At 48.4% G+C, this 24,437-nt stretch overlaps 1 protein-coding gene across 2 annotated transcripts in view; it reads right to left on the bottom strand.

The window, feature by feature from the left end:
• Positions 1–24,437, bottom strand: part of LOC144668813 (adhesion G protein-coupled receptor E3-like) — a 68,404-nt gene that overhangs the window by 2,694 nt on the left and 41,273 nt on the right. For both annotated transcript variants that reach the window (XM_078531188.1, XM_078531187.1), the window contains 8 exons: positions 23,142–23,350; positions 22,068–22,229; positions 19,043–19,246; positions 13,207–13,427; positions 10,436–10,502; positions 8,218–8,309; positions 6,665–6,833; positions 1,516–1,611 (listed from right to left, as the gene is read on the bottom strand). In XM_078531188.1, coding sequence (XP_078387314.1) covers positions 1,516–1,611; positions 6,665–6,833; positions 8,218–8,309; positions 10,436–10,502; positions 13,207–13,427; positions 19,043–19,246; positions 22,068–22,229; positions 23,142–23,350 — 1,220 coding nt within the window. The remainder of the gene's footprint in view (positions 1–1,515; positions 1,612–6,664; positions 6,834–8,217; positions 8,310–10,435; positions 10,503–13,206; positions 13,428–19,042; positions 19,247–22,067; positions 22,230–23,141; positions 23,351–24,437) is intronic.

Below are 24,437 nucleotides of genomic sequence, written 5' to 3'. Positions count from 1 at the left end.
GGTGCTGCACTGCCTGAGGTGCTGCACTGTCCGAGGTGCTGCACTGTCCGAGGTGCTGCACTGTCCGAGGTGCTGAACTGTCCGAGGTGCTGCACTGTCCGAGGTGCTGCACTGTCCGAGGTGCTGCACTGTCCGAGGTGCTGCACTGTCCGAGGTGCTGCACTGTCCGAGGTGCTCCACTGTCCGAGGTGCTCCACTGTCCGAGGTGCTGAACTGTCCGAGGTGCTGACTTTTGGGTAAGATGTTAAACCAAAGCCCCTCTCTCCTCTCAGGTGGGTGTAAATGATTCTGCATCCACTATTTGAAGAAGAGCTGGAGAGTTCTTCCCGGTCTCCTGGTCAATATTTATCCCTGAAGCAACACCACCAGATTATCTGGTCATTATCACATTGCTGTATGTGGGAGCTTGCTGTGTGCAGATTGGCTGCTGTTATTCCTATGTTACAACAGCGGCTATATTTCAAAGGTACCTCGTTGGTTGTAAAGCGCTTTGGGACATTCTGAGGTCATGGAAGGTGCTATGGAAATGCAATTTTATTTTCTCTGAAATTTTGGGATAGTGAATTCTAGTTTTGAATTGGAGCTTGTGGTAAGTGCATACCAATGTGCAACTTTGAACCCTTCTTTCAAATTTCCTGGAAATTCATCTGCATTTTCCACTCCCACAACTGGCAAACATAGTTACCCGTGGACTTGTTTGGTGTTTCTTCTGCTGCCCAGGCTATGGGGCACTCAATGGGAATGATAATGAGAATAGAGCAAGGAACATTAGCAGCCACTATGCACCTAAGACTATTTGGTCATAGGATTGGAAGGGATAAATTGAGGAAATGGTTATGGTGTTCTAGTATCCAGGGAATGTGAGTTCACTTTTCTCTTGGAATGTAGGCAAAATAGCACCCAATTTGCACACAGCAAGGTCCCACAAACAGCAATGAGATAAATGACCAGTTAATCTTCTTGTAGTGGTGTTGATTGAAGGATATCAAGAAAATGCTCCTGATGTTCGAATAGCGCCATTGGATGTTTCACCTCTGGCTGAGAGGGCAGACAGGGCCTCTGTTTAACATCAAAACCGAAAGTTGGCATCTCTGACAGTGTGGCACTCCCTCGGTACTGCACCACAGAGACGGCCTTGATTTTGTGTGCTCAAGCCTCCATAATGGGGCTTAAACCACAAGCTTTCGACTCGGAGGCGTGAGCGTTACCAACTGAGCCAAGGCTGAGGCCCAGACTAAAAGCAAGAAAAAAATATAACCCTGAACTTCTGGCATCTTTTTTTGAGTAGTGTGTGATTTTGTTACGAGTGTTGCCTTTCAGAAAGGCTGGGATCTCGCAGTCAAGTGTAATTTATCAGGGTATCCCTTTCTCGGGTGAGTAACGTGGATACGTTGGCCAAGTTTATTGGAGTGTGGAGGCAGGACGCCCTCGCGTTTCACGCAAGTTTCACTGTACAGTTCATTAGATATTGTAAACTGGGGCCAGGGGTTCGATCAAAGAGTTTGGAGTTTTTACCTGGTTTAATGTCCTCAGGCTGGAAGTGGAAACTGGTGTCCACATGTCCGATTGCCTCAGACACTTTCCAAAACACCGACAATAGGCATCCCTCACCTACGAAAAGCAAAGACAAACAGGATTTGTAGCTTGTACAGTCTATAAGTAGGGGGAAGGGTAGGCCTACTGAGCCAGACTAAATGGGAACAATCTAAATTTCACTGTTGGTCAGTACTGAGTTAGTTCATCTCCGATATCATGGCAATTGATGCTTATCCATGTGCCTCAGTTACCCACCACATTACCTTGGACAAGTAACAACACTTGCATTTATGTAGCGCCGTTAATGCAGTAAAACATCCCGAGGCGCTTCATGGGAGTGCGGTCAGACGCAAATTTGACACTGAGCCACATAAGGAGACATTAGACCGGGCGATTAAATCCTTGGTCAAAGGGCGGAATCGTCCCAGATTTGCACCAAACACGGTAACAGGTGTTAAAAAGTATCATTTTACCCGCCGGCCGCCATGGTGAGTTTTTGCGCTGTATTGTCCTCTTCCCGGCGCATCCCGCCTCATTAATAATGTATTCATGGGAAACACGCCGATCGCTGGTGGGTGGGCTCGGATTCCCCCGCCCCCAGCCGTGACCTCAGCGCTTCCTCGCTCCGGGCGCCATATTTAAAGGGCATCAGAGCGCAGCCTGTTCCATGTCTACAGAGCAGGACCGCTCCAGGCCACAGCTGGGCCCTGAAAGCAAAGAAGGCAGCCCCCAGATTTAGTGACGCCTCTCTGGGGTACCTGCCTCTCTGGGGCACCTGCCTCTCTGGGGCACCTGCCTCTCTGGGGTACCTGCCTCTCTGGGGGACCTGCCTCTCTGGGGTACCTGCCTCTCTGGGGTACCTGCCTCTTTGGGGCACCTGCTGGACACAGTGGAAGCCGCCGCGATGTCCTCTACCCCCTGCTCTGGCCACAGGGGGTTCACCAGAGTCACCAAACCGGCTTTGGGGGCAGTGACAGTGGTGGTCAGCAGCACTGGAGCACACTGGAGGACAGCCACCCAGTGCAGGAAGAGGATGGATGATCTCATCCATTCCGCCAGGGTAAGTCAACCACCTCATCACTCTCAACTCACACACTCCCAAACCCATCACACACCCACAGGGATCTCACACCTCAAGGGACAACACCACTAACTCTCACACACACCCTCACATCTCCATCAGGCTCATATCCTCTGGAGCTCACGTCCTCATCCCGTCCATGGCTCTGTTCACCACACAAACATTCCACACAGTGCCATCGTCCTGCTCACACTCTCTCCAGCTGTTTTCATGCAGGAGAAGCTGGCTCACAGCAGCAGGGAGAGGTTCCAGACCGGGGGGGGGGGTGGAGTGGCCCACATTAGACCCCTCGCTCACTTTGAGGAGTGTGCCATCACACTGACTGGTGAGGATGTGGACCCTGCCAGTGGGGACAGTGAGGTCCTGAGGATCCTGCACCGCATCATCCCTCCCTCAACACAAATGTGAGCGCACTCCCTCCTGCTTTTGACTCTGCTGCCAAACACTAATCATCTCTAACACAAAAATAAAAATACCTGGAAAAACTCAGCAGGTCTGGCAGCATCTGCGGAGAGGAACACAGTTAACATTTCGCGTCTGAATGACCCTTCAACAGAACTAAGGAAAAATAGAAAAGGGGTGAAATATAAGCTGGTTTAAGGTGGAGGGGGGAAGTGGGGGGTGGTTGGGACAGGTAGAGCTGGATAGAGGGCCAGTGATAGGTGGAGATAACCAAAAGATGTCACAGATAAAAGGACAAAGGGGTGTTGAAGGTGGTGATATTATCTAAATGAATGTGCTAATTAAAGATAGAAAGTAGGACGAGCAAGGTACAGATAGCCCTAGTGGGGGTGGGGTGGGGGGAAGGAATCAAAAAAGGCTAAAAGGTAGAGATAAAACAATGGATGGAAATACATTTAAAAATAATGGAAGTAGGTGGGAAAAGAAAAATCTATATAAATTATTGGAAAAAACAAAAAGGAGGAGGAAAATCGGAAAGGGGATGGGAATGGAGGAGAGAGTTCATGATCTAAAATTGTTGAACTCAATATTCAGTCCGGAAGGCTGTAAAGTGCCTAGTTGGAAGATGAGGTGCTGTTCCTCCAGTTTGCGTTAATCATCTCTACTCTGATTCACAGGGAGCTCTGCCAAGGTTCTGACACCCTCAGCCAGCCAGTCCCTCAGCTCCATCCAGGTCCTCACTTCCAGTGAAGAGCTGGAAATAAGCAGCCTGGAAGACCCGTCACTGCGCTTACCCACACCCTCCACCAGCACAGAGACACACGCCTTGGTGGGACCTGAATCTAGAGCAGGGCCGGGTTCACAGTCTGGTGGTCACCGCACAGACACGTGTCCACAGCAGGAGGAGGCAGGTTCAGCCGAGCCCCCGGCATTCGGAGGACTGATGGGGAAGAGGAGTCTGTGAGGTCCGAGTCAGATGACGAGACTCTGGATTCAGCCTTCATGGAGAGTCAGCAGAAGGTGGGGGAATATCACGCAGAGCTGTTGGAACCCGAACCCTTGTCTTTCCAGGATGTCCAGGTGAATGTGCACGTTCCCTACTCTCCTGAGAATCCCACCCCCAATCCACATTGACCTCTCGACCTCCTCCTTCTCATCCCCAGGGTCCGTGTCTGCCTCCGAGTCCCCACCAACCACCCTCGCTGTCCCTTCTACTTTGACCGTCGCACCGTCACCCTCCCACCCTACTGACTCCCTCTGCCCCCTCTCACACTCACCATTCCCTCCTACCAGACCCACCCTCAGTTTGCCCCACAGGGGGCAGTCATTCACTCCACAGACCCCTCCTTCACACATTCACCTAGACATCTTTACCTAGACAACCCCACCCCTTACTCTCCTCCCCCACTCCTTAATCCCTCCTCCCCTTGGACTCCTTCCCCTCTCCAAACTCCTGCCCCCCTCCAAAATCCCTCCTCTGAACTCCCTCCACCCCACTGCCCCCCTGGACACATTCCCCCTTCCATACTCCTTCCCCCATCCGAACTCCCTCCTCCCCCTGAACTCCCGGACGCCTACCCTACTCCAAGCACCCCCTCTTACACCTACCTCCCAGCCTGCTGCATTCTCCCCCGTTACAACCTTCTACCTCCATACTCCCTCCTTCCCCCTTCCAACACCGCCCCACCTCCCTACAACTTCATCTCCCCCACACCACCTCCCAACCTCCCCCACCCTGGTACACCTTCCTCTCCCACCCACAGCTGAACCGCCCCCCTCCCTGGCCCCATCGATCATCTGTGGCAGCCCATGGCCAAGACCGCGATGTTCCGAAGTAGGCCCTAAGCGTCGATGAAGACCTCCCGCCTTCTGGGAGCCGCTTCGCGGTGGGGCCATGTCGGTGAGGATGTGAGGTGCGTGTTCGTCCAGGGCCCGGTAGCTGTCGGGCTCCAGCATCATCTGCTCCTCCGGGATGCCCGCGATCTGAGCGAGGCCCTAATGGTCAGTCTTGACTTCTTGCTTGTCCAGACGTGCTCTGGGCCGGCAGGTTTCCCCGCTGGCCTAACGGTAAACCTGGCGCTGGGTGGGTGGGGTAGATGATTCCGGTCGGGCCTCACTCTGCATCCCGTTCCCGGACAAATCGGGTTGACGCCGGCCTCCAGTGGGATTGGCGTTCCGCCATGGCGGACACCATCGGATTGATCCCGCTGTGCTCTCACGCGGCGTGAAACCGATTTCTGCCCCCTCACGCCGAATTGTACCCCCCACCCCTACCTCTACCCCACCCCACTGCCGCCCAGCCATGACTCCCGGGTGCGGACCATTCTGCCTGAAGAGATAGATTTTAGAGAGGAAAGCAGGAAAGAGAGGTGGGGAGGTTTAGGGGGAGAGTTGCAGAGTGTGGGGTCCAGGCAGCTGAAGGCAAGGCTGCCAGATGTTGCGGTGAATGAATCTGGGGGTGCAGAAGAGGCAAGAGTTAGAGGAGCACTAGCGATTTCGGAGCATCTTAAGGCCGCAGGAGGTTACAGTGGCTGATACATGATGCCTCCCTGGGTCGCGTTTAACCAGAAACACTGGTTATGCAGTGCTGCAGGGACTAGCAATACACAGTCACAACAAACTGTAGGCTACATCCAGTCATTACAGCATTACAGATTCACTTGGACCTCCTGGGATAGTGTCATCACCATACTTCATTAATGTTAAATTACTCAGCCCGACCCCTCGTTCCCAGCGCAATAACTTTATAACCCTCTCGCTTACTCTCCCTCCCCTCTGGTCCTGTATTAAGTTATCAATCCTCCATTTATCTCTTGGGAAAAAAGATGAAAATGTACAGGAAGTGAAAAGGCTATGCAGCCCACATGACCGGCATCTCCTCTAGTCGACTGGCACAGTGGGACTCTGCTCTTCAAGCTACAGGATAAAAGACACCATCACGAGGTATCTAGGACAAGTCCTTCAAAGGGTTTGAAGGGAAAAGTCACTAAATTAAACTCATTTTGAAGGTGTTCCTTCACAGGTTCTCCATGAGTTTATTCAACAAGCTGCGGTCTAGGAAGGTCCCATTTTAAGATAATTCCCGGTCAGTTGGCTGATCTCAGTGGTGGCTGATGTTAGTCTTTGTTGACTGTTTTTTGGGAAGGAATGGGACTCTGCAAGGTTCCAGTTTCTGATCTAGTCCCCTCTGCTGGAAGGCTGCATATGTACACATTCGCTGAAGGCAAGGAACCTACCAACATAGAATAGAATGAACACACAAGCCACTTGGTCCAACTGGTCTATGTTTATGCTCCACATGAATCTCCTTCATCTGACCCCATTAACCCATAGACACTTAATCACCTTCCCTTTACATGCATCTATGCCATTCACCTCAACTGATTCATATGATAATGAATACTGCATTCTCACCCCTCCCTGAGTAAAGACGTTTCTCCTGAATTCACTACTGGGCTTGTTAGTGACAGTCCTATACTGACAACCCCAGCAGTTACTGCCAAGATTCAGAAATGAAGATGGACAATTGGAATGCGCTGAAATGTATCCCCGGAAAAGACAGCATCTTCAGGAAAGCACCATGGGTGCACAATTAAGGTACCAGATTGTGCGAAGAACACATCAAACAAAGGGAGGAAGACAAACCTTCTTATACATCAGGCAGTGCATGATGAAGATAAACATTCCCTGGAAGCTGTTTAATATGGTGAAGATGTACATCATTGGAATGGTTGCCTTCTGGATGTAAAACGCACCCAAAATCCACGTACAGCCCAGGATGACCAACTGACCAATGGCTGTCAGTGTAAATGCTCTGTGCAAAAACAATTAATTATCAAATTATTCAGAGCCCAGCACAGTGACAGACAACAGACAACAGCAGCGGTGTTTAATAGTAATATTCATAATATGACGCGCCTTATTGTAATCCAATTAATTTTATAGTGGAAAATCTGTCGACTCATGTATAACTGTGAATCTTTACCTGTTTCCTAAAATACTCTGCTTTGTAGTGCTCTTGTGCTGCCAGTTGGTAGCTGTGCTCAAATGGAGTGAGTTACAATATTCTAGCTCCATTGCTTCCCTATGCACCACTGAGTGTGAGTTGCCCATTTTTAGTGCGGGATCATTACATTTACCTTTATAATCTGGGAAGCCTTCACCTTGCCCGTACCAAAGTGAAACACAGGCAGTTATAGAGGTGACACACTCTGATGTTAGGTTCTGAGCTCAGTGATGGAGTGAAACCAGGCAGCCTGCCGGCACAGCACACTGACATAGCAGGCCATTCAGCCTCTTGAGCCTGTTCCGCAAAGTTTGTTGCCAGCTGCTCGTCCAACCAGGACCCTCGTGTACCTTCAGACATTCGCTGGCGAGGTTCGCTTGGGCTAAGCGTCTCGGCCTTAACTGACTGGCCTATCCAGCCAGAGCCTGTTAATAAACTGGGTCGGCTGCCTAGTCATCAACAGAGCTCTGGAGTACCGTGGAATTAGCTGGCTTGAGAGATCACAGTCACAAGTCTGCCCTCGAAAATTAACTTGGTTCCAAATGTTTTCATTTGGATCACTCCAGACCCTAGATAAACACTGCTTGGTCCTGCTGCACCCTAACTGGGAGTTTTAAAACCCAAGTTTAGTATCAATCAACCATTGCTTCTTGACTTACCTTTCCTAATATTTTAGATCTTAGTGTTCTGCGCTGTGAACCTTAGCCCTTCCACCAATTTAATATCAAGTTACTGAATGTTAAAGCTTACTTATTAAACCATGTCTGTTTTAGTTCAGCGTCTGCCTACACTCTGAATACCACAGTTCAGTTCAGGCAGCTAATCTGCTTATATTGCCTCTTTCACAAACTGAGGACGTCCTAAAGCGCTTTGCAGCCAGTGAAGTTCTTTTTCAAGTGCAGTCACCGTTATAATGTAGGAAAACACATGCAGCCAATTTGCGCACAGCAAGATCCCACGAACAGCAATGTGATAATGACCAAATAATCTGTTTTTTTTTTCCCTCTCTTTGAATGTGATGTTGGCTGAGGGATAAATATTGGCCAGGACACTGGGGAGAACTCCCCTGCCCTTCTTTGAAATAGTTCCTTGGGATCTTACATGTCCACCTTAGGCAGACCAGGCCTCGGTTTAAAGCCTCGTCTAAAAGGGTCAAGTTCGGTCAAGCTGGTCAAGGTTGTAAATCTTTTACCTATGCCTTCCCAGTTTCTTCTTGTCAGCAATGATCTTTGACAACTCCACTTTCAATCTCATTAATGTTTTGCAGAGGAAGATAAAATTGACCTGTAATTAAAATTAAAGATAACATTGAACATCTTACAAGTGCCACAATGCTCAAATAGTTTAGCACCGTAAACAAATAGTTTAAACAAATAGTTTGGCTCTCTTGGTGGGTCACAGATTTTATCCTGTGAATTGCTGCTCTTGTACAGACCAGGCGATCCCAGTATCAGTCCCCTGTACATGCTGGATTAGCTGAGTTTAGCTGGGAGATGATCAACACTTCAACTGGGTCTTGGCATCCCTACTTAAGGGGGGAATACAGCTAGGGCTCCCTGACTGCTATCCAACAAAGCCCTTCCAGAAGCGAATGCGCATGGGTATTGAATAAGGATGAGACTGAGGTTGTGTAAGCAATCGAACAACCTGCTTACACTCAATACCCAGGCTCACACAAGGAGAGATACCAGCTAGTGGACATACCAGAGGACAACCTATATCCATGGGACACGACTGCAGTGAGCATTGATATCTTCAAGAGGAAGAGAAGATAACAGAGTAAAAACTTTAAGCCTAAAACTCCTTTTAGTGCACTGCTGAGTGTCGTGGGTAGAACATTCAGCCTCGAATCCGCTCTTTACGAAAAGCAACAACTATAAGGGAGATCTTGTGGAAACAGTGGGTAGCAGCCCTCTGAGCCAAAAGCTCCAGGTGCGTGTCCCACTCCAGGACTTGACAGCTCCATGAAGAGGTGGTCAAACAGGCTGCTTATCAACCTGGACATCTTTCCAATGCCCCTATTGGCCCGGCTGTCAGACTGGGAGAGCCTGGTGGTCAGCCATGCTTTAGGCGGAGTGTTGCTCCCTCAGGCTATAGCCTCCGGTGACCTGTTCCAGGAAAAACTAGCAATATAAGCACGTCCCTTGTCTAACTCGCGTGTCGCTAGACGTGGGGAGCTTCTAGGTCAATAATTATAGTGAGGCACAGGCCTGAATCTTGCGCTCATCGGATTGGCGAGCATGGAGGTGGACGTGATATGCGCTTCCGGCCGCGATTGGACCCCGACCACGGTGGTCATGCCGGCTGGCCAATCAGCTGGCAGCCCGCGTGAAAACGTGCGCTCAGAAAGGCTCAGCGCTGCGGAGAGAGCTTGGGGTGGGGGGGGAGGACGGTGTGGGGAAAGGCCAGGGCGCCGAGGGAAGTGAGGGTGAGGGCGGGCATTTGCAGTGAGCTCCCTGACGGCTGACAGCTGCTTCTGCAGAGCTGCCTCAGGGAGCTGCAGTGCCGTAAAAAAAGGAAGTGAGCTCAAGAAAGCGCCGGAAACTGTGCCGATGCTGCAAATCCCTGCCCCTGGCGGCAGGCCACAGAGCACGTCATCCCCTCAAACATCTTCTTGTATTTCGTTTAACCCCGGGGGGTTTGACCCCGCCCCGGGTGGAGTTTGTAGCGAAAACGTGAAGCTTGCCTGGCCGATCAGCCGTAGAAGTGGACGGGTCCGCGTCAAATGGCTGGCGATCGCCTGCTCAATTGTTGGCGGGCACCGCTTCTGACCCCTGCACGTGCCCTCCGACTGTGATGCTGCCCGACACCTTCTCGCACCATTTCACACGGCCCCCTTGGGGCAGGCCCCTGGCCACAGTTGCCTCAGGCACTGGAAAGCCCGTGAGCCCCTTATTTATAATCTTTCCTTGCGCAGACGGTGCGTTTTGGAGTGCTGGTTAACCAAAAGGAACATCAGAGCCGACTGGTGTTCCCCACCAACGTACCCAGGGACCTATATTCTAGCAGAGCTAATGGACAGCGATGAGATGTGAAGCATTAACCATGCAAGGTCCGGAATTGCAGTCTTGAGAGACGTGTCTAGGGCCCCATGAAATCGAGGGTAATACTGTTCTGGCACCTGAGCTGCCGCTCGTTATGGGAGGAATCGCCTCCGCTCTTGTGAGTTACCTTGGCTCAGCAGACGCTTTCGGTCAGGCTGGTCTCCAGCTCTCCCCCTCTCTACCTAAACCCATCCATCCCTTCCCCCATCTACCCTCTCCGCATACCCCTCCGCAGACCCCTTCACCCAGCTCCTTCCACCCTCCCTCCACCTATCCCTCTGCATCCCGCTCTCCAAAACTGCAGCTGGCTTCAAGGCACAAATCGGAACTTCAGTCTGATGCAACAAAGTACCGGGTCAAACTTACGATGCTGATCACGAGGGCGGGCACAAAGAAGCTGCAGGCGAAAGACTTGTCCGTTTTAAGCCAACACCTGCAGTTAAAAGTTAAAAGGCGATTAAAACCAGCAATTTTATTGGCAATGCGATCACGCTCCTGCAATGTTACATTACGTCGGTAACAACAGTCAGCTGCTCGAGGTCCCTGTGACCTTGCTGAGATTGAGCTCTACTGGTTCCCTGGGTTCCAGAGGAGTGAATTCAAGAAATTTAAAACCCTTCCCTGCCACACGCCCATCCTATTTAGGAGATTTTTCTTCAGCCGCATATCCGACCCTGGATTCTCCACGCCTCTGACACGCCTCTTGATACATGGATGGGAGAGGTCTGGAGGGTTATGGACTGGGTGCAGGTCAATGGGACAAGCGGAATAATATTTCGGCACAGACTAGAAGGGCCGAATGGCCTGTTTTCTGTGCTGTAGTGTTCTATGGTTCTATGGTTCTAAGGGTTATTGCTCATTCCTGCTTCCCTCTTTGCATCATTTATTCTTTCGTGGGATGTGGGCGTCACCGGTAAGGCCAGCCTCTGTTGCCCGTCCCTAATTACCCTTGAACGGAGTGGCTTGCTGGGCCATTTCTGAGGGCGGTTAAGGGGCAACCAGCGTTGCTGTGGGTCTGGAGTCACGTGTAGGCCCGACCGGGTTAGAACACCAGGTTTTCCTTAGTGAGCCAGTCGGGTTTTTTTTTTAAACAACAATCAATGATAGTTTCATGGCGGCCATTACTGAGACTAGCTTTTTAATTCCAGATTGAATTTAAATTCCACCACGGTGGGAGGTGAACCCACGTTCCCCCTGAAGAAGGATCGTACGGACTCGAAACGTTAACTCTGTCTTTCTCTCTCCACAGATGCTGTCAGACCTGCTGAGTTTTTCCAGCATTTTCTGTTTTTGTTTCAGGTTTCCAGCACCCGCAGTATTTTGCCTTTACCCCCTGGGTTACCAGTCCAGTGACACAGCCACTATGCCACCATCTCCACTCCACTCTACTTTTGCAGTTTGACTTTTGCACTATGAACTCTGAGGCTCTACATCACACTGCTTTGTTAACTTGCTCCCTGCTTTCAAACCCTTCCTCAAAGCTGACTGCTTTTACCATATTGTGGCCCAGTTCCCCCTATTTTCCTTTGGTTCCTAGTAAAAATTCACCTTCCCTTTTTTAAAGGCCTTTCCAGAAGGTTTTTTTAATATTCATTCACGGGATGTGGGCTTCGCTGGCTGGGCCAGCATTTATTGCCCATCCCTAATTGCCCTTGAGAAGGTGGTGGTGAGCTGCCTTCTTGAACCGCTGCAATCCATGTGGTGTAGGTACACCCACAGTGCTGTTAGGGTTCCAGGCTTTTGGCCCAGCGACAGTGAAGGAATGGCGATATATTTCCAAGTCAGGATGGTGAGTGGCTTGGAGGGGAACTTCCAGGTGGTGGTGTTCCCATGCACCTGCTCCCCTTGTCCTTCTAGGTGGTAATGGTCGTGGGTTTGGAAGGTACTATCTAAGGAGCCTTGGTGAATTCCTGCAGTGCATCTTGTAGATGGTACACACTGCTGCTACTGTGCATCGGTGGTGGGGGGAGTGAATATTTGTGGATGTGGTGCCAATCAAGTGGGCTGCTTTGTCCTGGGTGGTGTTGAGCTTCTTGAGTGTTGTGGGAGCTGCACTCATCCAGGCAAGTGCAGAGTATTCCATCACATTCCTGACTTGTGCCTTGTAGATGGTGGACAGGCTTTGGGGAGTCAGCAGGTGAGTTACTCGCCGCAGGATTCCCAGCCTCTGACCTGCTCTTGTAGCCACAGTATTTATATGGCTAGTCCAGTTCAGTTTCTGGTCAATGGTAACCCCCCCAGGATGTTGGTCCAGATTAATCTTAACGTTTCAGTATTTTCCCACACAATTAAATGTGAATTTGAAAAGAAATCTATGTATTAAGTAGTGATACCTGATGATATGTGTGTCTGAGACACCTGACTGACTATGTAATTCTGAGCTAGCCAATAAATGCTATTGTTCTACTGATAAATCTGAATTTAACTGAGCAAGTTATAAATGCTAGAAAAATATCACGTAAACTTTTTGATTGTTGGAAAAGCTCATTTTGCTTACCAATACCCTTCAGGAATGGTAATCATTTCCAACTCGGTCTGGTTTACCCGTGACTCCAGTTCCCCACCTCTGAAAAGGCCTTAGAGAACTATTCAGTGATTTAGAAATAACAACCAGTCACTGAGAAAGCTCGCCATTGTCTCCTGAACGCAGCCAGGGCTGAGTAATATCTCCAACCCACATTCTGAGAACAAGCCCCAAAAAAGTGGGACGTGAGTGTGTCTCAGCTGAGGTTGCCTCAGAAGACTTGGAATTTGGCCTCAGTATCCCCGGCCCACGGACGGGAAGGATCAGTCATCGTGCCCCACCCCTGGCCTTGAACTAGTGCCTCTCTCTGGAGGTTGGGTGAGGTTGCATTGCTTCTGCTTGTGGCCTATGGTATTGCTAGTACACCATTGTATATCCCATGTGAAGAACCTAACCCTAACCCTAACCTGATCCCACTTGGGTTAAACTACCAGAGACTGTCTGGACCCTGGGGTACTACTCCGCAATCAATACTTGCAGGAGGTAATGGATGGTAAATGAGGGGGTTCTTTTTTAGAAAAAGCAATGGATGTAACAAAAGAAAGGGTTGCTATATAACTTTCTCCCCAAGTCAGTACCATTCATAAGAAGACACTTAGAAATGTAAACTCACGATGTGTCTGTACCGTATCCTTCATGATAAGCTGCTGCTGAAATGGCCACGATTAGAGCCGGAAACCCATAGCCAATCCAATAAATGAACCTCTCGATAGGAACCTTAGGGGCAAAAACCACCTGCACCATCAGGTAAAGCTGGATTCCTTCTAGAAACATCCAGGCGAACACCGACAGAAAGAAGTAGTGGAGAACGGCTGCGATGATTCCACAAAGAATCTAAACAGAACAGTCACCGTGTTAGTTCAGTGCGCCAGCAACCGGAACATAGATAGTAAGAGGAAAATATTTGATTTCATAAAGCGCCTCCCATGACCACAGAACTTTCCAAAGCACTTTACAGCCAATTATGTACTTTTAAAGTGTAGTCACTGTTGTAATATAGGAAGTCCAGTTGCCAATTTGTGCAGAGCAAGCTCCCACAGACACCAATAGCAGATAATCTGTTTTAGTGATGTTGGTTGGGGGGTAAATTGGACACTGAGGCGAACTTCGCTGTTCGTCTTTAGAGTAGTGTCGTGGGAGCTTTTTCATCCACCTGAGAGGGCTGGACATTGGTTAACTGTTTCATTCAAAGGACCACACCTCTGACAGCGCAGCACTCCTTCAGCACTGCGCTGGAACGTCAGCCTAGATTTTGAGCGGAAGCTTTTAGGGTGGGACTTGAGCTGACTCAGGGACGGGCATACGATCCATTGGGCTCACGCAACAAGGGACAGAAATGGACCAAATATCCGATAATTTTTCACAACTAAGGGAATTTAATGAGCGGCAATGTCAGAAGTGATCCTGCTCATTAGTGAGTACAAATTAACATTTTCAAATTATAATTTTATAATGCATAGAATTTCCCGTGACAAAATGGGGTTGAAGTCTCTCTTAACTCCTGTGATTATTAAGTGCATTAATATGTCAGTATGAATTATATTTGCTGCTTTAATTGAGGTGGATTGTTGTGATATCGCTTTAAGATAGAATATGCTAATGAGTAAGTAGCCAGGATGTAAACCATGTGACCAGTAGACAACGTTCAGAGGAACTTTCAGATAAACTAGCAGCATGTGGTGTGAAGGAATTACAGCTGTACTTTCCTGTTATTAATAGCTGTTGAATATTTATAGTAAATCTGTCTGCTGAGCAATCCATCACTACATCTTCAATGCCCTGCGGACATGGGTTCAAATCCCACTAAGGCAGCTGGTGGAATTTAAATTCAATTAATAAGATCTGGAATTGAAGCTAGTATCAGTAATGGCGACCATGAAACTATCACCAGTTGTTGTAAAAACCCATCTGGTTCATGAACGCCCTTTATGGCAGGAAATCTGCCATCCTTACCCTGTCCGGCCTACATGTGACTCCATACAATGGTGGAGCAATGGTAGTTGACGCCTACCTGCTTCTTGCAAATGGCCTAGAAAGCCATTCAGTTTAAGGGCAATTAGGGTTGGGTAATAGAAGGTGGCCTTGCCAGCAATGCCCACATCTCACGAAGGAGTACATTTAAAAAAAAAATTAAATCCCCATGTTCACCTTGTGTTAACCATGAGTAAGTAGCCAGGATGTAAACCATGTGACCAGTAGACAGTGTTCAGAGGAACTTTCAGATAAACTAGCAGTATGTGGTGTGAAGGAATTACAGCTGTACTTTCCTGTTATTAAGAGCTATTGAATATTTATAGTAAATCTGCCTGCTAAGCAATCCGGCACTACATCCTCATACAAACCAAACTTACGTTTAGTTTACTGGTCCTGGTAACCTTCTGGTGAATCTGCGCTGCATTCCGTCTAAGGCCAGGACACCCTTTTTAAGGTGTCGTGCCCAGAATTATATCCAAATGTGGTCAAATCAGGGCTTTGTATAACCGCAGAAACATTTCTCCCCTTTATATTTTAGCCCTTACAGAAGTTCTAATATATTGAATTACAAAATCCTACCAGTACCGTGCCTAACTGTGCCTCAGAGATAGGTGGAAATATTCGGGAGGAGAGGGGAAGGGGAGACATCTCTGATGTTCCTGTTTCGTATCTGAATATATCAACAGCAACTTTCTAAAGGGAATCGGGTATATACTTTGAAAAGAAAACCTTCAGGCTTTTGGGGGAAAAAGAAAGGGGAGTGGGACTAATTGGAAAGCTCTTTCAAAGAGCCAGCAGAGGCAAGATGGGCCAAATGGCCTCCTTCTGTGCTGTAGGATTCCGTGAATGGTAAAGAATTCCATTCTATAAATCCTGAAAGCTGAGATGTTTTGCAATCTGTTCAAAACAGAAGTCGTTAGATTTCTGGATACTAATGACATCAAGGGATATGGGGATAGCGAGGGAAAATGGCATGGACATAGGTGATCAGCCATGATTTGTTTGAGTGGCAGAGCAGGCTTGATGGGCCAAATGGCCTACTCTTGCTCCTATGTTCCTATGTTCCTTATGAGGAAGTCACTGTGCCACCAGTCCGGATTCTTCACTGGTGTCTGAGAGAGTGGGGGTCTGCTGAAGACAGTATTAGTCTTGACTATATCACCCCATAGTCACTACCCAGGCATACAATGATCAATGGCTAGCTGAGTGAGGACTCGAGGCTTGTGGACACCTGGAGCCCACTCTTCCTAGAGAGGAGTGAGGAAGAGTGAAAATTGAGGGAGAAATCCATATCAAAGGGAAGTGGAAAAGGATTTCATGGAATGAGACCGGGACAAGTCAACTAAGAAATTCAGGCCCCCGATTTTACAGGGACCCCGCTCTCAATGGGTGTCTCATTCACCTGGACAAACGAGCTATTTAAGGTTGGACACAGTGGGAAGGAACTGAGATCAGGGGGGCTAAGTCGCTGGCCTCATTTTAATTGCCCTGCGTAAAGCATTCAAAATCTGAAAAGGTGACTTGCAACATGAGGAGGGGAGGTGGTTAGTCACCTCTGCTACTTTGTCGAAAATTCCTGTTTAGGTGCAATTGTTAACTTGTGTGTAAAATAAATGGGTTAGCAATCAGCACTCAAGGGGACTTTAGCCAAACATGTTAATGGATAACTAATGTCCGGAGGCTTGGGGGATTAATTAAAAAACATAAAGTGTAACCATAAAAGTTATGGAGTGTTAAAGTCAATCGTAAATCCAGGGAAGCGAATGAGGTAACACAGGTTCTGTTGGAGCTGGCATTCCATCACACCTCAATAATCAAACTTGGCATATATTCCAGTCAGTAAACATGCCTCGAATGTCCTTGAGCTCATAATGGAAGCACAGAGCACATGAGCAAGGAAGTGATGGTAAAGCCACTCTAAATCAGGCCTGGCTGGAATATTGTAGCCAATGCTGGGTACCAACACTTTAGAAAGGATGTCAACTCTTGGAGGAGGTACAGATAAGATTATGGTTGCCAAATGTGATTCAATGTACTCCTGGAGGCTTCATCACACGATTTGCCCCCACTCTCCAGCTATTAGTCAACAACACATCCATCCTTGGGACGCGCTGCCTCCCTGCGCCAATTGGAAAACAAAAAGACTTATTACCCAATCGGATGATGCTTGACTGTCAGCCAAACTGCCCTTATCTTTGAACCCATTTTCAATAGTTTGATATCCGGTAAAGAGAATTGTTCAAAGAAAATGACACGAAGAAAGGTTTTTTTTTAAAAAAACGCCCGATGATTTGTCTCCAGGGCTGCTCACAGCAGTGTCCCGGAGATTAATCTTCAAATCCTGGAGACTCCAGGCCAATCCTGGCAACCAAAAGAGTACCAGAGAATTCAGTTACGTGCAAAGACTAGAGAAACTGGGATGGTGCTCCTTAAAGCAGAGAAGGTTAAGGTGAGATTTACAGGAGGTTTTCAAAATTAGGAAGAGTTTCTTTGGAGTGAGTGAAAAGAAACTGTTCCCACTGCCGTAGGACACGGCAACCAAAGGGCCGATAATTTTACTCAGAAGCCAGGAAGAGATGGGGAGTACTTGTTTTTACACAGCGAGCGTTTCATGGTCTGGAATGTGCTGGCTGGAAGGATGGTGACAGCGGAATTAAGAGTGACTTTCGCAAGGGAACTGGATAAATACGTGAAAAGGGGAAATTTGCAGGGCTGCGGGGAAGGAGTAGGGGAAGCGGGAGTCTTTCAAAGAGTTGAGACAGGCACAAGGGACTGAATAGCCTCTTTTTGTACTCTGTCACACAGGGGAGAATTTACTCCCCTTTGGTGGGGTGGTGGGGTGGGGACTGAGCAAGAGCGGGCGCGGGCGGTCACTCAGTCAGTCACCGCCCCTGATCGACTGTGCGCCGCCAATTTACATGGGCGGGCCAACTAAGGCCCGCCCGGCGTGATGCACACCTGGAAGCGCTGAGCGCTCCCTGTGCGGACGGAGGAAGGAGGGAGAGTTGGGGCCTGCGCTCTTTCGCGCATGCGTGTAAAAGAGGATAGCGATCTCCCTGAGGCACGGAGCTAATGTAATGAAAAACTGAAATAAAGAAAAAAAAATCATTTCAATGAATTTTAATAAAGCTTTTTATTACATTTATAAACCCTTCATGAAACCTCATCCCGCCCGTGGATGAAGTTCCATGAGAAATGCGAAGGCCGCCTGGGCTCTTCACCTGCCCCCTAACCTTAAGGTTGGATGGGCAGCCCTGTTAATTATTTTATTTGGTAGTTAAATGGCCTTTATAGGCCTTTGACAGTTCGGCAGGCGCACAGCTAACTCGGCCGCGCGCCCTCCGAACTGAAGATCTGAATGGCGCGCGATGACATCGGGGCGCACGCCCGACGCCACCGAATGTTACTTCACGTATCGGCGAGCGGGGCCCTGCCCCCCTGCATGCTGACCAGAAGATTCAGGCCACAAGAGTGCACAGCTGACAGAAACATAGGAGGAAGAGTGGTATTGTCACCAGACTAGTAATCCAGAGGCCCAGCTTAATGCTCTGGGGACCCGAGATCGAACCCCACCATGATGGAATTTGAATTCATTTTAAAAAAAAAATCTGGAATTAGAAGCCTAATAATGACCATGAAATGATTGTCATTAAAAATCCATCTGGTTCACTAAAGGAAAGGAAATCTGCCAACCTCGCCTGGTCTGGCCTACAAGTGACTACAGACCCACAGCAGTGTGGTTGACTCCTAACTGACCTCTGAGATGGCACAGGAAGGCACTTAGTCCTTAAGGGCAATTAGAGATGGGCAATAAATGCTGGCCTAGCCAGTGAAGCCTCCATCCTTTGAGTGAAGACAAAAAAAACAGGCTGTTTGTTTGTGTACAGCTCTGGGCACCACACTATAGGAAGGATGTGAACACATTGGAGATAGTGCAGAAGAGGTTTACAGAAATGGTTTCAGTGATGAGAAACTTCAATTATGAAGATAGATTGGAAAAGTTGGGACTGTTCTCCTTGAAGTGGAGAAGGCTAAGGGGAGATTTGACTGAGATGTTCAAAATCATGATGGGGCTAGACAGAGTAGGTAGGGAGAAACTGTTCCCACTCATAAAAGGATCGAGAACCAGAGGGCACGGGTTTGAAGTGATTTGCAAAAGAAGCAAATGCCATGTGAGGAGAAACGTTTTTCACACAGCGAGTGGTTCAGACCTGGAGTGCGCTGCCTGGAAGTGTGGTGGAGGCAGGTTCAATCGAGGACATTCAAGAGGGCATTAGATGATTATTTAAACAGAAACAATGTGCGGGGTCACGGGGAAAAGGCAGGAGAATGGCACTGGGTCATAACGTTCATTCGGAGAGTCAGTGCAGACACGATGGGCCGAATGGCCTCCTTCTGCACCATTACAATTCTGCGATTATGCTATTTCCCTTCTGCGTGTTGTCATGAACTGAACGATCATTAGGATCCCTTACCCGATTTTCCGTCTGTGAAATTCCGACCAGGAAAACTAAGTCAGCGACAAACAGACTGAGGCACAGGTTAATGTGGATGATGCGTCTTGTGTCTTTAACAGAATGGCAAGTGGCAAACGTGACAATCGCCAGTAACAGGCACACCAGCGAGATGCTCAATCCAACGTAGGTGATGACTTCAACCTCAAACACATCTGGGAGATCCTGTGAACACAATCCAGGGAGATCAGTCATCGGGGCTATTTAGCAAGTCCATTTCCCGTTATATTTGCGGCAGCCCTAACAGGAGCGTTCGCGGTGACAATGCACAAGGCAAAATGAGTGACTACCCTGGGAATCCCTGGTTAAACATATAGGGGAGGATTTCCCCCCTCGTCGGGCAGGCCCGGGAGCGGCCCTCGTGTGACTCTGACATGTGAGCGGGGACATGTTAAAAATGAGCTTTGTAAGTTTTTTTTTTAATCATTCTCCGAAACCTCATCCCGCTCGCGGATGACGTTTCGCAAAAAGACGCGAGGGCCGCTTGGCCTATTCGCCCGCCCGCCCACCGCAAGGGCGGACTGGTAGGGAAAAAAAATCCAATTTAATGAATGGGCTTCTTAATTGTCGGCGGGCGTGCTCCCGACTCCCGTGTGCACGCCCGCCGACTGAGATATCGCGCGCTATTTCACGCTCGTGCGCGTTGGGCTCGCGCCTGCTCGCCGATCTGAAAATCCTGGCCAATGGGTCATGTGTGTGTGTGTGTGTGTGTGTGTGGCACAGAACAGCATCTGTTTGAGGCATGTCCCTGGGGGGCATCACAGCTAACACCGTGACCAACACCTATAACAGGACAGCAGTCGTGCCCGTCTTTAGCACGTGCTGTGAAAACTAGATTCTTTGTACCGTCGCGGCATTTGAGTCGGACACCAGCAAACGTGCATGACCGGCATAACGTTAAAATAAACGCTAGGCCATTCGGGGTGACGCCAGGAAGCATTTCTTCACGCAAAGGGTGGTGGAAATCTGGAACTCTCGCCCCCCCGCCAAAAAAGCTGTGCGGCGAGGGGATCGATTAACAATTCTAAAACTCAGATCGGTACATTTTTTGTTAGGGAAAGAGCATTAAGGGATCCGGAACCAAGATGCAGGCCAGTCATGATCGAACGAAATGGCGGAACAGGCTCGAGGGGCTGAATGGCCTCCCCCTTTTCCAATGCTCCTATGATTCAATGTCTGCCATTTCATGTTATCAGCATCTTCCAGGGTGAATAGTGGGGATGTCGGGAGAGATCTGGAGTTTTGCCTTCTTACTGTTGGCGATCAGGAACTATTTCTACAATAATTTAATTTGGATTAAGTGGCTGGGGCAGAATTTACAATTGGCTAATTTGTAATTGGTCAGAATTTTGGGCTCGATCCTCATTTTTTTCATATATAGATATGGAAATGTATCTTATAGCAATCTACGAATAATTCCAACGCATTGCACATAATTGAATGCTTCAGAATGCTATACATTCAAAGTGAAAACAGTCCAACTCGGTGTTTTGACAAGCCCAGCTGCAGAACTGACCATAGTTCATGAGCACGATAGCTATAAAAATAGTTCTATGGTTTTGCTATACATGACTGGTAGGACAAACCCTCCCTCAAGGGAATTCTAGCAGAAGTTTCTAATTCCGATATTATCTGCTTAATAGTTGACACGTTCATTTTCAAAGCAGAGCAGTGGGAGGGGTTCTCCCTAATGCCCCGGCCAATATTTATCTCCAATATAAGGTTGTGTGGTCATTATTACACTGCTGTTTGCGGGGGCTTGCTGTGCACAAACTGCTTGTATTGTTTGCTACATTACAAGTGATTACTCTTCAAAACTGCTTCACTGGCCGAGCAACTGTGGAACATCCCGGGGGCAGGAATGACGATACTTTTAAAAATTCGTTTATGAGATGTGGGCGTCGCTGGCTAGGCCAGCATTAATTGTCCATCCCCAGCTGCCCTTGAGAAGCTGGTGGTGGTGAGCTGCCTTCTTGAGCCGCTGCAGTCCATGCGGTGGAGGTACACCCACGGTGCTGTTCGGGAGGGAGTGCCAGGGTTTTGACTGGACTAGATTAGTAATTGAGAGGCTTGGAATCACGCTCTTGGTGGGTTCAAATCCCACTACTGCAACTGGAGGATTTTAAATTCAATTAATAAATCTGGAACAAAATGCTAGGCTTGTTAATAATGACCATGAAGCTACCATTTTGTCTTGGAAACCCAATGACCTCACTCATGTCTTCAGGTGAGGAAATCAACTGTTTTTACCCAGTCTGGCCTACACTTGACTCCAGACCCACACCTTTGTGGTTGACTCTTAACTGCCCTCTGAAATGGCCCAGCAAAAGCCACTCAGCTCAAGGGCAGTTGGGGATGGTCAACAAATGCTGGCCAGGCCCATAAAAAAAGACAGTCCAGTTCATTTGTGTAAGGTTCTGGGCACCACACTTTAGGAAGGATGTGAACGCGTTGGAGAGGGTGCAGAAGAGGTTTACAAAAATAGTTCCAGGGTGAGAAACTTCAGCTATGAGAATGGATTGGAGAAGTTGGGACTGTTCTCCTTGGAGAGGAGAGGGCTAAGAGGAGATTTGATAGAGGTGTTCAAAATCAACTACCCCCTGACTGCCACTCAGTTGGCAGGTGGCACTGCCAGCTGCTCAAGGGCCATAAATGCTGGCCCTTGTCCACACTTTAAGGGCAAACAAAAAAACCCTGAGGTTGTGAAAGGTGCTATACAAATGCAAGTCTTTCCTTTCTGTCTCTGAGATTCCGGTCAGCTGTGTTCGTGGCAGCCTCTCATTTGTCGATACTGCCTATGCGTCCCTCTTTTGATATGTGTCTCCCTCTGTGTTTCCCCTTTGTTCCCCAACCTTGACTGCTTCTCACAGCCTCACAGTTGCTCCATCCCTCATGGCTTTCTTTATAACCCACACTGGCCACCCTGCCACCTTCAGCAGACCAGAACCTATTGGTTTATGCAGTGAATTATCCCAAATATTTGTACCTTCAATGCCATCAGGATAGCAAAGCTGGAAAGATGGAGCGCTCTGCACACTGTATGTGTTCTGTTCGAGAACACCAACTTGCAGCCTTCGGGAGACCAGAAGCTTCCTTTTGCTGTTCGATTCCAGTAGACACAGGTTATATTTGACTTGTCCTCATTGGCCTGTAGGAAAGAGAAGGGAACCTTTCAGAAAACACATTCCATTCCCAACATGAGTTCATGCATCGTGGTATTGTCATTGGACTGGTACTCCAGAGATTCAGGGTAATAGATGGTGAAATTTGAATTCAATAAAAAGTCTGGAATTAAAAGTCTAACGATGACCGTGAAACCATTGTCGTAAAAAACCATCTGGATCATTCATGCCCTTTAGCGAAGGAAATATGCCTGGTCTGGCCTACATGTGCCTCCAGACCCACAGCAACGTGGTTGACTCTTAAATGCCCTCTAGAATGGCCTAGCAAGCCCACTATGTTCTCAAGCCCAATTTAGCTTTGGGCAATGAATGCTGGCGCAGCCAGTGATGCCCACACCCCATGAGCGATAATCAAATAAATCCCTTCCGTTCCCTTGATTAGCCGTCACACAGCGAGAGAGCCTGTTTCAACCAGGCCCGCCTTACCGCTTGCCATCGGCTGAGCGTTTCCTGGGCAACCTGGGAGTCTTCGCCTCCAGCTGGGATGCCACAGTAGAAGGTGGGTGAAGAAGGGGGTGGGGGGAGGGGCGCGTGTGGGTTGACAGGAAGTGTCACATCCCCCCCCACATCCCCCCACCCCTCCCCCCGCGCCCCCCAGCATTAGAAGTTATCAATAGGAGCGGAAACCAGTCACAAATGTCCGAATTCCCCTCAACCTCCGCCAGGAGTTACATTAATTCCACTTTGAAAGCATTGCAAAAAACTCTAGGGTCCTTTAGTTCGACGACATGCATTAGAAATGGTTTCCACAGGCTTAATAAGCATGGACATGATGGGCAAAACGGCTTCCTTCTGTGCTGTAACCATTCTAGGATTCCAGAAGCAACTTGGAATGATGCCAGTGGTCAATGAACGTGGTGAAATGGTGTCTCACAAACCTTGGTATGGGTGAAGGTGAAGGTGACAGCGTGGGTACGAAAGGTTTTCATCTTGCTGTTTGTCACTGCTGTTATCACCGCTGAATTCAGCACCATCCTCTGCTGCTCAGGTTTGGCTGCGTCTTTTTGCACTTTAGCATTACTGCCCAAAATGTTGGTCATGTTGCTGTGAACAATTAAGGCGACGGCAGGAATCCGTCTGCCTAATCCTAAAACAAGAGAGAGCAAAGTTCTGTCACAGTTGCAACACCAGCTGAGTTTCATTTTCAACCCCTGAGGTCATTCTCGTGACATTTTGTTTCCAAAAATTGTACCGTCGGAGTTTTTAACCTGAAATAGCCTCAGTTTAACATCTCACCCAAAAGAGGGCTGCTAGCATAAAAAGCACTGGAAGTGTCGGCCTAGATTTTGTCACTGGAATGGGGCTTTACCCTATGACCTTCTAAGTCAAAGGTGAGTGCTACCCCCTGAGCTAGTGGGTAGAGTTGATACCAATTTACAATTTTCAGTCAGGAAGATGATGATGTGGAGTTGATGTCACTAGACTAGCAATCCAGAGGTCCAGACGAATACTCGGGAGACTTGGCTTTGAATGCCACTACGGTAGCTGGTGGAATTTAAATTCAATTGATAAATCTGAAATATAAAGCCAGTCTCAGTAATAGTTACAAGTCAGGCATAACCTGTGTCTACTGGGGGAGGAGGTAGCATAGTGGTATTGTCACTGGACTAGTATTCCAGAGACCCCGGGTAATTCTCCGGGAACCCGGGTTCAAATCCCACCCGGCAGATGGTGAAATTTGAGTTAAAATTTCTGATGACGACCACAAAACCATTGCCGATTGTCTTAAAAACCCATCTGGTTCACTAATGTCCTTTAGGGAAGGAGATCTGCTACCCTTTCCTGGTCTGGCCGACATATAACTCCAGACTTACAGCAATGTGGTTGACTCTTAAATGCCCTCTGAACAGGGCAAATAGGGGTGGGCAATAAATGCTGGCCTAGCCAGTGACACCCACATCCCATGAACTAATAAAATAAAACAATTCATTGTATTGTCATAAAAACCCATCTGGTTCACTAATGTCCTTTAGGGAAGGAAATCTGCCGTCCTTACCTGGTCTGGCCTACATGTGACTCCAGACCCACAGCAATGTGGTTGACTCTTAACTGGCCTCTGAAATGGCTCAGAAAGCCACTCAGTTCAAGGGCAATTAGGGATGGGCAACAAAGTGCTGGCCTTCCCAGAGACACCCACATCCCATGAAAGAATAAAGGAAAACCTGGCATGACCT

Source organism: Cetorhinus maximus, chromosome 28 (assembly GCF_964194155.1).
Source record: "Cetorhinus maximus chromosome 28, sCetMax3.hap1.1, whole genome shotgun sequence".
Taxonomy (NCBI): domain Eukaryota; kingdom Metazoa; phylum Chordata; class Chondrichthyes; order Lamniformes; family Cetorhinidae; genus Cetorhinus; species Cetorhinus maximus.
Note: the sequence above shows the minus strand (reverse complement) of the source record. Positions and strands in the feature narration are given on the sequence as shown.